General features: G+C 37.7%; 1 protein-coding gene across 5 annotated transcripts in view; it reads left to right on the top strand.

Annotated features, from left to right (window-relative positions):
- LOC127431018 (BRCA1-A complex subunit RAP80-like) overlaps positions 1-13,146 on the top strand; it is a 24,322-nt gene extending 11,176 nt beyond the window's left edge. For 3 of the 5 annotated variants that reach the window (XM_051681199.1, XM_051681197.1, XM_051681200.1), the window contains exons 11-19: positions 5,206-5,264; positions 7,425-7,525; positions 7,615-7,679; positions 8,261-8,498; positions 8,839-8,899; positions 9,028-9,136; positions 9,253-9,301; positions 9,406-9,451; positions 12,868-13,146. In XM_051681199.1, coding sequence (XP_051537159.1) covers positions 5,206-5,264; positions 7,425-7,525; positions 7,615-7,679; positions 8,261-8,498; positions 8,839-8,899; positions 9,028-9,136; positions 9,253-9,301; positions 9,406-9,451; positions 12,868-13,039 — 900 coding nt within the window. In that variant the 3' untranslated portion in view covers positions 13,040-13,146. The other 2 variants (XM_051681201.1, XM_051681202.1) reach the window with 2 other exon arrangements.

Genomic DNA, 13,146 nt, shown 5'->3' with positions numbered 1-13,146 from the left:
TCTAAAACAGCGTATTTGGCGGCATTCTAAACAACCATAAACTGTAAAATATGCCATAGTAATTTCAAACGGCGCAAAAAGCGTGAAAATAGTTTAAAATTGCCGTATTGGATGGTGTTTAGTGTATGTGAAAAGCGCTGCTTTTTACGCTGTTTGGCTTGGTATATGACGCCGTAAAAAACACTGTTTTTGGTTGCACAAAAGTGCCACTTTTTATGGCGTTTTTTATGTAGTATAATGAGCCCTGCCTGCTGGTTTTTGAGGTGTTCTCACCTAATCAATGATGAACTGAGTCGATATATATATTGTATATGTTTTTAACCAATCATTTCTTCATTTAAATATATATATAGTGAGCTAAATTTATAATGAATTGCGGCTTTTTACCCCATTAATTCATCTTAATGCACCAGTGTTTTTCTTCTCTATTTTTGAACTCAGAAAACTGTACACAGAGGAAATTATAATAAGATGTATTATTCAAATAATGGGTTATCACCTGTAGGTAATGTATTCATCTTATTAATGATTGTTATTGATAACATCAGTACTGTTTGTGGTTGGATGAGGACACTATGCACCCGTGATCTGGGTAGGGTTGCACCAGATGTGCGTAAGTTCTCCTTTAAGTTAGGACGTAAAGTTCACACTAAGGGCTTAGTAACTACTAGTTAGTTGTAACTAAGTCGGTGCTTAATTTGGTTGCACCACCTGTTCTTAAGGCAAGACTTAACTAGTAGGTCGTAAGCTCTCCGTAATGTAATGCGTAGTCGCATATTATGACATTTACCTGTATTTATCCAATAAGCTTCAATTTGATCTTGTTACGGTTGATGTTCAAACCTTGTTTGCTCACGTAACTGTCAGCTGTAATAAAATATATCCCCATTAAAATATGATACGTAATAAAAGTAGATTTGAGCAATATATTTGCCCTGTGTAAATAATAATATATAGGAACTGTATCTAAAATAAATAAGGGGTCATAAATACTAATACAACAGGCTGGTAAAATAGACATTTATTCATTTTAATATCCTATGTATATTTTGAATGTGTTGAAACTTGACACCAGATGACGCACCCTGAAAACGGCACCGTTAGATCGGTTTCATGCTGTTTTTTTTCTCTCTCGTAAATGTAAATGAGTGTAAATGTCAACATCATACTGTACGTCAAAATGATTGATGCCTGTCACGCAAAACATGACCTCATTGATGTCATAAAATATAAGTCTGCTTTTTTATTCCATTCATTACTCCTGGTTGGAGGCTTCCGTAAATATTTAGTTTATACGTAGGGTTACGTCCTACCCAAGTTCAATGGTGCAACGCTCAAATATTAGTAGTGCGTAAATTGTGACTTAGTGCCCATTTACGCCACAACTACGCTATGTTGTAACATTCGTATAGCTAGTGCAACAGGTCCCTTTTCTCTAAACGCAGCACAGTTTGGATGGGAGAGTTTCGTGATATTACATAAATCATTATATTAAATAAATGAATAATATACACTTGTTCGTGTGGTTTTTCCTGTTGGCAGTACGTTATTATTTTTAGTCATTATGAACATATTAAACATGACAAATGGAATGAAGATTTATTGTATTACTGTAATATTCCATGAGTGGAACCACAACGTGCCATTTGTATAGATACAAAATAAAGCTGTAATTATTATTATCATCATAATCATTATTTTTCAAAGTAAGCTACAGTGCGTGTAAGATGAAAATACACATGGAAAGTACATATGTGACTAACTTGTTTCTGCGATAGCTCCGCAGCCATCTCTAACGCACAGAGTATATTACGTAAGTGTTGCTCACTCTTTTTCGATCTCTCATTTCTAATATTGTGTACTTCTATTTTAGTGAATAAGGGGACATGGGGCAATTTCGGACACAGGCAATTGTCTATTTGTAGTAAATTGTTGTTTTTACTGTATGAAAGAGTTACATATTTTAACAAAGCATTATCATACTGGCATATAACCATTGTGATAACTTTTCACATATGAAGGCATATTATTATATCAAAAGAATATGAACATGTTTAGTCATGTTTTTTTTTTTTTATTATTGAATATGGTTGAATGTCTGTTGAAGCTTTTTGCACCACAGTTGATTAAAAAAGTGATTTTGTAAGTCATAATGAGAATATTTCTCATTGTAATGAGATACTAAGTCATTATTATGAAACCGTTTCTTAGTGTTTTGAGTTACGGTACTAACTTTATCTACAAAATGTATTTTTATCAACAAATTAGTCTCCATGTCTGACTTATAGAAGTCATTTGTCTTTTTACCCTTCATTAAGTTCAGAGTCTAGTAGCTCAAATTGATAATGCACTGAAGTGTTTTACTGATCATATTATTTATGGCCGAGATCTAAACAAACGTAAAGCCGTAAAATACGGCATAGTAATTTCAAACGGCGTAAAAAACGCCCGAAAATTGTTTATATCGTCCAATACAGGTTTTAAACTATTTTTGCATGTTTTTTACGCCGTTTGAAATTACTACGCCGTATTTTACAGCTTTATGGTTGTTCAGAACACCGCCAACTGCGCCGTTTTATATGTACACGCGTTAAAACTATTGCTTTATTCCGAGACTCGTGGCTTGCCATATGCATCAGCCGGGAGAAGATTCAATGTCTTCCCCGGTCACTTCACGCAACTCATAGATGCGGCGCTGACCCCACAGAGAAATGCCGTTTCGGAGTTTATATTCAAAACCCACTTCCTTATTATTTGAACTTTAATAAAGGATGCTTTAAAGATATAATGCCGGGGTGTTTCATTGCAAAACAGAATATGGTACAATAATCGTAATTTTATCTTGATTATCTTATTTTCATAATCGTTGGAAGCCAAAATCGTAATTGAAAATAAATTTGATTAGTCGCCCAGCCCTAGTGTGAATATAGTAACTATGTTTATCTTCATCACTTATATGCTTCTGGGTCACATCATCCTCTGGCATGGACTCAACTTTCACTGTTTTGCTGATGACCCATAGCTTTATATCATTTCAAAGCCCACTGCCCCCTTACCCACAAGCTCCTTATCTGCATGTATCAATGGCATCAATAACCTAACTTAACACTGACAAAACTGTTGTACTTTTAGTTGGTTCCACAAATCTTACATCTCGCCACTCTGATCAGTCTGTTGATATTAATGGTGTCCTGGTCAGACACTCCTCTACAGTCAGAAACCTCAGCATTATTTCTTCACTCTTATTCCTCCCTCACGTCTGTTCTCTCACAAAAGCTGCTTTATTTCACCTCCGTAATATTGCCAGACCATGCCCCATTCTCAAAATAAATGATGCAGAGACTCTTGTTCACGCTTTCATCACTTCATGACTCTACAACTGTAATGCCCTCTTTTCTGGTCTCCTCATTAAAACAATCAATAAACTGCAATACATTCAGAATTCTGCAGCTCGGGTTCTCACTTATTCCAAGAAATCATGTCACATCACCCCCATTTTACGTAGACTGCACTGGCTACTTGTCTCTTACCGCATTCAGTATAAATTACTCCTCGCAACATTTAAAGCTCTACATGGTCTTTCCTCTCCTTACATCACAGATCTTATTTGTCCCTACACCATCTCACTCACTCAGGTCTTCTGACTCCGGTTTACTACTCATCCCACTTTATAAGCTAACATCACTGGGTGGCAGGGCTTTTAGCACTACTGCTCCAACATTATGGAACTATATCCCACAGTCCCTCTGTGACCTCAACACCATACATGATTTCAAAACCCACCTCAAAACATCTCTTTGCCCTATGTCATTCTGACCCTTAATTGATTTGCTCTTCTGTTTTGTTTTTTGTTTTTCATATCTGATTGCTACTTGTAAAGCGACCTTGAGTTTGTTGAAAGGCGCTATATAAAATAAACATTATTATTACTATTATGTTTAAATTTGTGGTTACTATGATTTTACTACAAAATACCATGGTGATACTATGGTTACTGTAGTAAAACCATGGTTAATTTTTGTAAGGGAAGGTTAAGGTTAGGTCAAAGTCTTTCTAGCAAGTCAGTCCATTGTCGGCCATCTTTGGAACTCTCTCGTGAGGCTGTTTCCAGTCATGCCAGTGTAGCTCCTATCTACTTGAATGTGAAAAGACCAAAATCTCCTAAACAGTTGGTCAAGATTAAGATCAAAGGATATATATCAAATCAGCAGTAAAATCTGACACCGGTATCATAAATTATGTTTCTTTACCTCAGATTATAGCTTGTATAGCTAATGTGCATGCGCGTTGTTGAGTTGATGGACAGGCGATGTCTGAATCTAAAAGTTGATTGGATCTTTTACCAGTAAGGTGGGACTTCCTTTCTATATCCATTGACCGTTGGCTGCCGTTGGGCATTCCAACTTCTCCCATTTTAATAGAAGTGGCCCATCTCTGCTAAATAGTCTCTGGTTAGGTTTAGGTGTAGGAGTGGGTGTAGGGTGTCTGTGGTACTCAAAAAAAACACAGTAAACACTCTGCAGTGATGCCACTGTACTGTATGTTAGTATTTAAATATGGGTGCAAATAGAATCTAACACTATTTGTACTTGGTGCAAAGAAGATGCTTTTTGATGCTATTTACTTTACATTTAGTGCACATGGCCTCTGCCTTTATAATATAACTGTTAAATAATGCATCCTGCATCCTTTCTTTTCGGATGGGTATGTGGAGGACTTTGAAAGAAATTTATTAGATCTAGGGATGGGATTTATATTGGTGGAGATCTTTTCAGTTATCTGCATTGGTCAATAATGGAAGCCAATAATACGAGGGCTTATTTTTTTCTCAATCAGTCCATAGGCTATACTCTCTCTCTTTTTTCATTATTTTTATACCAAGTTTCAAAAGAAATAAACAGTTATCCATCTTTCATACTGTACACTATAATTTCCCTTGTAGCAGGGATTAGTATGTTTTAGTTTTTAAATGTTTTTATTATTATTTATTTTTTATGAACTGAATACTATAGTTTTATAATATCGGTCATATTGTTGTATTCCTTGGATCCATGGTTTCTCAGCTGTTGTTGTTGTTGTTTTCTTAATGGGGGGTACTACCATCTCAACCACAAGGTGATACTCTTTTACCTCCAGTTGTTGACTGAAAAGACAATGTTTAGAATGTTGCTGCACTTGTTGCTGATAAATTGTTTGCCTTCTCAGGAGCAAAAATACCCTTTCTTCAGCCAAGTGGAGCCCACGCCTGCAACTAAACCTTTCAGGTATAAGAGTGTCTAGTTTGCAAAACTCTATATAAATGTGTAGTTACAGTAGTGAGAAAATGCATCCTGCAGTGCTGAGTTGCAGTTGTGTGCATCTGAAACTGAGATTTCTAGCATGGTTTTAAGTAGCTTTCCACCCATATTATGAAGTCAGTGACAACTTTATTGCTAGAGAACACACATACAGCATCAGTTTTAAGTTTTTGAACTGTTATAAGTGTCAAGTGAGTAGCTTCAATTATCTTTAAGGATTTGACAATACACAAAGTCTTATACACATAAGATGTTCAACAAAATCATTTGCCTTAAAGGAATGTTCCGGGTTCAATACAAGTTAAGCTCAGTCGACAGCATTTGTGGCATAATGTTGATTACCACAGAAATGAATTTCGACTCTTTCCTCCATTTCTTTCAAAAATGCAAAAATCGAGGTTACAGTGAGGCACTTACAATGGAAGTAAATGTGGCCGATTTTTTTTACGTTAAAATACTCACTGTTTCAACAGTACAGCCACAAGACAGAAACGATATGCGTGTAAACATGATTTTAGTGTTAAAAAAATCACTTACTAACTTTTTCTGTGTAAAGTTATGGCCAATTTTACAACTTTGTTACCATGACGATGTAATGGCAACAAAACCTAAAACGACTGTAAAAATGACAAATTAAACAACTTTACAGCTCAAAGAATACATAAGCTTTAACAGAAGAATTAATACAAGTGCTTTTATAAAATTATAAGCTTCACATTTCTGTGTTTAAACCCTCCAAAAATTGGCCACATGCACTTCCATTGTAAGTGCCTCACTGTAACCTCAATTTCTGCATTTATTATTAATTTTATTATCCCCTTTTCTCCCAATTTGGAATGGCCAATTCCCACTACATAGTAGGTCCTTGTGGTGGTGCAGTTATTCACCTCAGTCCGGGTGGTGGAGGACAAGTCTCAGTTGCCTCTGCTTCTGAGACTGTCAATCCACGCATCTTATCACGTGGCTTGTTGTGCATGACACTGTGGAGACTCCCAGCATGTGGAGGCTCATGCTACTCTCCATAATCCACGCACGACTTGCCACGCGCCCCACTGAGAGCGAGAACCACATTATAGTGACCACGAGGAGGTTACCCCATGTGACTCTACCCTCCCTAGCAGCCGGGCCAATTTGGTTGCTTAGGAGACCTGGCTGGAGTCACTCAGCACACCCTGGATTCGAACTCATGACTCCAGGGGTGGTAGTCAGCATCAATACTCACTGAGATTTTTGCTTTTTTTAAAGAAAAGGAGGGACAAGTCTAAATTAATTTTTGTGGTAATCAACATAATGCAACAAATGCTGTTGATTGAGCTTAACTTGTATTGAACCCGGAACATTCCTTTAAGATGCTTATTTTATATCGTCTTTAGTGTGTCAATAGGAAATATCAATTTAAGTTTTCCAAGAATTCCTATTGCAAATAGAATAGAATAAAAGTAAAACAAGGAGTCCTGCAACAGATGGTATGGCCCTCACAGAGCCCGGATCTCAACATCTTTGGGTCTGTCTGGAATTACATGAAGATACAAAAGCCATTAAGACAGTATATAGCAAAATACATAGAACTGAGGCAAGTTTTCCAAGATGCTTGGAATAACCTTGAAAAACTGTCCACAAGTGAACCTAGGAGAATTGGTGTTGTTTTAAAGAAATAGGGTGGTCACACCAATTTTTGTTTTGTTTTTTGTTTTTTTTGTTTTTTTGTTTACTGCACTTTGAATTTAATTGAAAAATAACTATTCCTGACATTGATTTGAAAACATTAAAAACCTCTCTATACAAAAAGCCTAAAACTATTGCACTGTACTGTATATTTTGTCCTTTCGTGTTTTGTTTTTTTCCACAAGTCCCTCTCCCAAATGAAAGAGAGTTGTAGTTTATTCTGAGTCTTCAGAATAAAAACGTTAAAGGAGTAGTTCACCTAAAAATTAACATTCTGTCATTTACTCGCCTTCATTACTCTCCTCCGTTTTTTAATTCACAAGCATGGATAAGATTTGAGGGCTTAGACTCAGTCATTATTACATTAAGGGTAGTTTCAAGATTTAGACCTTTCCAGAATACACTGATATTTATCTGATCCTATCCAATGCTGACCTAATATGTCCCATTTTTAATTGACAGGAAAGATATCTCAGATGACACTCAAATTCACCATCCAGATGAGGAAGAGGAGGAGGCCCAGAATTGCGAGGGTTATGAAAATGAAGCAACATTTTGTCCAGGTACATTGTTGATCATGCAGGTTGAATTTTCTCAATTACACATTTTCCTCTGGTATGAATTTACTTAAGTTGAACTTTTTTTAATGTAGAAACTCAGATGACTGAAAACAGCACACCAGAGCTAATGGTGACTAGTCCTGCCAGTCCCACACAGGTAACACACTATACCTAGTGAGCGTAGTCACCATCTGCTGTCTACATTGGCAGCTACCTTCTTAACAGTTAAATTGCCCCATTGAGCAATAACTATGTGCAATACACAGTTTAGTCTTTTTTTATATTTATCCAACACATCCAGCCTCTTCTGCCATTTCATTCCTCTGGGAAAAAAACAAACATTTGCACTGTACATAACAGATTTGTATTTGCACTGTACATAACAGATAACAGATTTGTATTAGATTGCACTACGTGTGTGTATGTGTGTGTCTGTGTGTGTATGTACATATGTGTATAACTATTTTTTATTTTTTATTATTATCTGTGTCTTGCTGCTGTTTTTGTATTGTTTTTGTATTGTTGTACACTGGAAGTTCCTGTCACCAAGACAAATTCCTTATATGTGTAAGCATACTTGGCAATAAATCTGATTCTGATTCTGAACTGAAAACTAGGCTTTGGATTAGAGCCTCAGTGTCTTTCCATATTAAAGATCAACCCAAGAGAAATGCTTTAAATTAAGTTCCATTTACATATGACCTGAGCTTCCCTCACTGTCTCTTAACTTATTGACAGCCTCAGTCTCGTGCTGACAGTGAAGCGATGGAGGTGGAGGGCGAGGGAGGAGCTCCTGCAGTAGAGGAGGAGGTGATGGAGCTGGACAGCATGCCATCAGAGGCTGAACCTCCTGAAAGTCAGAGGATGGAGTGTCCCATGTGCTTGAAACTCTTCCCTCTTAGCAGGATTGAGTTGCATGCAGCCTTCTGTGATGGTGAAGCAGAGGACCAAGACCAACACGAAGAACAACCACAAGGTCTGCGTTCCCATCTACTAGTCCACTGAACAACTGGACCTTGGTGTTTATTACCATTACTGTAGTTTTTTAAAGAGTGTGGAACTTAAAGGGACAGTACACCCAAAAATCAATAATTCTGTCATCATTTACTCTCCCTCGTGTTGTTCCAAACCTGTATGACCTGTACTGAACAACAAATATGTTAGTTAAAACTGTGTGAATAGATTAATGTATGTGCTATATACTTTATACTTCATTTTAAAAGCCTAATTCTGAGACATATTGGAGCTTAATTTGTCACAGGTCTAAATATTCATGAAATGCATCATTTAAAAAAAAATCACTCTTCTTATTTTAGTTTCCTTAAGGAAGAGGACCAGAAGAGATGTGACCAAGGAGACTCAACACAGATATAGGAAGTAGGTACAGCAGTTTATCCTCCAGACATATCAATGATCTATCATTAATAATGCTGAGAATAAATGACTATTATTGCCACAATAAAAAAATTCTACCTTAAGCATTTTGATGTTCCATTTCTCAACAGATCAGCAAAGATGGAAAAGTGCTGTCTGTGTCAGGGGTTCTTTCCACCTCTGGAATACTCTGAGCATGTCAATTTGTGCTTAAAAAAGAGAAATTCAAATACCACACAGGTGTCTGTTATATACAAAAACAAGTACACTGCGTAATATTGGAATTAAATTGTGGTTAATGTCTAAGTGTCATAATATGTCTATATTGTGAAGTGTTTATCTTTGTACTCTTGCAGGGAAACAGCCTGATTTCTGCTCTGGACCAGACAGAACGGAGACATACTGGTGTGTAATTCTTCTTTTCTCACTTGCAGTGTGTTTGATGTGCACATATAGCTGGTCTATTGAGACTTGTACCATATTTAATGCACTTGTAAATGTACTTTCAGGCAGTGATGAAGCTGGACCATCTAATATTTGTACAAAAGCAAACCGGTACAGTTCTATTATTGTTCTATAAAAAGTGTTGCTTACATGGTCTGAACCTTAGGATATGTGTTATGTCTGTCACACACACACACACACTGGCAGACAAAAGTTTGGAATAATGTAAAGATTTTGCTGTTTCTGAAGAAATTGGTACTTTAAAGGTGTCATGAATTGGAATTTTATTTTATAATGTTCCTTGAGGTCCACTTATAATGTTGTGTGAATTTTTGTTATTATTATTATTTTTTTTTTTCATTAAAAGTAGTCATCATTTAGGAATAATTGGTCATTTTCTATCCAGTTTTTTTGCATCTGATTCAAATGCTTCGTATTTTGGGGTGTGTGTTCTTGAAGACTTCAGTGCAAATGCCCACTGCTGTGATTGGGTAACATCTTTGCATGTGGATAAGTGTAAACGCCCCCGCCATTCCGCGCGTGTGGGGATGTTTTGAAAACTTCGGATGGTTTAAAAAAAATGACAACCGGAGGAATTCATCCATACATGTTTGAGCCAGAGTCTGATCCCGAATTAACCCCCTCCACAAACACCACGGATACTGCAGTCTGTGACAGCGTGGTAAGTAATCACTGTAATTTACTTGTCTATTTGTGTAATAGGTATTACTTTTGTTGTTTAAACCAAGACGCAACACAATGATGTGTATCTTGTTACATTTTCCAATGGTGAAACATTTCCGTGTTTTACAAATACTGAGTAATGCATGACAGTACCAAATAAAGTGTAAATACATGGTGCTATCACATTTATAACTGTGAAAGGATACACTTACCGTGCAACATGTAAACGTGTACAGGATACATTTTTACAAAAAAATGTACAGTATGTTTTTATAGTGCTGTGAACTCTTATATGTCAAGATATCATGGTAAGTTTGATTTTCCAGTTCATGACCCCTTTAATTCACCAATGTGGCATTCATCTGATCACAAAGTATAGTCAGGACATTACTGATGTAAAAAAACAGCACCATCACTATTTGAAAAAAGTCACTTTTGATCAAATCTAGACAGGCCCCATTTCCAGCAGCCATCACTCCAACACCTTATCCTTGAGTAATCATGCTAAATTTCCATTGCCATTATATCAAACACAGTCGAAAGCTATTTTGTTCGTTAAATGAAGCTTAACATTGTCTTTGTGTTTGTTTTTGAGTTGCCCAAGTATGCAATAGACTGGCATGTCTTAAGGTCAATATTAGGTCAAAAATGGCAAAAAAGAAACTGCTTTCTCTAGAAACTCGTCAGTCAATCATGTTTTGAGGAATGAAGGCTATATAATGTTTGAAATTGCCAAAAAAAAAAGATTTTATACAAAGGTGTACACTACTGTCTCTAACAAGGACAGAAAGAGATGTGGAAGGCCAGATGTACAACTAAACAAGAGGATAAGTACATCAGAGTCTCTAGTTTGAGAAATAGACACCTCACATGTCCTCAGCTGACAGCTTCATTGAATTCTACCCGCTCAACACCAGTTTCATGTACAACAGTAAAGAGAAGACTCAGGGGTGCAGGCCTTATTGGAAGAATTTCAAAGAAAAAGCCACTTTTTAAACAGAAAAAAAAAGAAAAGGTTAGAGTGGATAAAGAAACAGACATTGGACTACAGATAATTGGAAAAGAATGTTATGGATCTTAACCCCATTGAGCTTTTGTGGGATTAGCTGCACTGTAAGGTGCGTGAGAAGTGCCCAACAAGACACATCTATGTCAAGTGCTACAGGAAGCGTGGGGTGAAATGTCACCTGAGTTTCTGGACAAACTGACAGCTAGAATGCAAGGATCTGCAAAGCTGCACGTGGAGGATTTTTTGATGAACTCTCTGAAGTAGTTTATTGTAACAGTAATTTTTCACATTATTAATGTCCTGACTACGCATTGTGATCAGTTGAATGCCACTTTGGTGAATAAAAGTACTAAAAGTATTTCTTTCCATAAGAGCAAAATCTGTACATTATTCCAAACTTTTGACTGCCAGTGTATATATACACAGATCAGCCACAACATTAAAACCACCTGCCTAATATCGTTTAGATCCCCTTCGTGCCGCCAAAACAGCTCTGACCCGTCGAGGCATGGACTCCACACGACCTCTGAAGGTGTCCTATGGTATCTGGCACCAAAACGTTAGCAGCATATCCTTTAAATCCTGTAAGTTGCGAGGTGGGGCCTCCATGGATCGGACTTGTTGGTCCAGTACATCCCACAGATGCTCAATCGGATTGAGATCTGGGGAATTTGGTGGCCAAGTCAACACCTTGAACTCTTTGTCATGTTCCTCAAACCATTCCTGAACAATTTTTGCAGTGTGGCAGGACGCATTTTCCTGCGGAAAGAGGCCCTTGCCATCAGGGAATACCGTTGCCATTAAGGGGTGTACGTGGTCTTTAGGTAGGTATTACGTGTCAAAGTAGCATCCACATGAATGCCAAGACCCAAGGTTTCCCCGCAGAACATTGCCCAGAGCATCACACTGTCTCCTCCAGCCTGCCTTCTTCCCATAGTGCATCCTGCTCCAATCTCTTCCTCAGGTAAACGACGCACACGCTCATGGCCATCCACATTATCTAAAATAAACATGATTCATCAGACTAGGTCACCTTCTTCCATTGCTCCATGGTCCAGTTCTGATGCTCAAGTGCCCATTGTAGGCACTTTCAGTGGTGGACAAGGGTCAGCATGGGCACTCTGACCAGTCTGCGGCTACACAGCCCCATATGCAGCAAGCTGCAATGCACTGTTTTCTCTGACACCTTTCTATCATGGCCAGCATCAAGTTTTTCAGCAGTTTATGCTACAGTAGCTCTTTTGTGGGATTGGACCAGATGGGCTAGCCTTCGCTCCCCACACGCATCAGTGAGCCTTAGGTGCCCATGATCCTGTCGCTGGTTCACCGGTTGTCCTTCCTTGGACCATTTTGTAGGTACAAACCACTGCAAATCAGGAACACCACATAAGACCTGCCGTTTTGGAGATACTCTGACCCAGTTGTCTAGCCATCACAATTTGGCCCTTGTCAAAGTCGCTCAGATCCTTACGCTTGCCCATTTTTCCTGCTTCCAACACATGAAATTCAAGAACTGACTGTTCACCTGCTGCCTAATATATCCCACCCCTTAACAGGTGCCATTGTAATGGGATAAATGTTATTCACTTCACCTGTCAGTGGTTTTAATGTTGTGGCTGATCAGTGTATATACATACACAAGGTGGCCCGATACTTTAGGTCAATGGTTAATACAGTATAATATTAGGTAGTTGTGTTACTTTGTCTACCTCCTGTACATGTGCAAATGCAGATGATTCCACATTCATGCAAACCAGCATAAATAATTTCATAAAACTTCAAAAGCTATTATAGGATAGAGTCTGTGTAATATCAACCTTTAAATGCTCCTCAGTGGCCTTGCAGAAACTGCAGTGATGGGTACATCTGGAGGAAGTGTAGACTGCTCTGCGATTACTTTCTCTCCCAGTAACACCCTCACTTCTCGAGCAGAGGACACCAACTGCCTTATTGACTCTTCTAAGAACAGCCAAAGACTCACAAGAAAGAGAAAATTCAAAAGATAGCATCAGCATGCTTATAGGAACACTGGTGTCTGTCCTTTTTCAAAGCCTCTCCATTTGTATAACTTTTTATTATTGATGTGTACAATGCATAAATTAATCTATTTAAA

The sequence above is a fragment of the Myxocyprinus asiaticus genome, chromosome 40, assembly GCF_019703515.2.
Source record: "Myxocyprinus asiaticus isolate MX2 ecotype Aquarium Trade chromosome 40, UBuf_Myxa_2, whole genome shotgun sequence".
Lineage (NCBI taxonomy): Eukaryota > Metazoa > Chordata > Actinopteri > Cypriniformes > Catostomidae > Myxocyprinus > Myxocyprinus asiaticus.
This window is presented reverse-complemented; position numbering and strand designations above follow the sequence as displayed.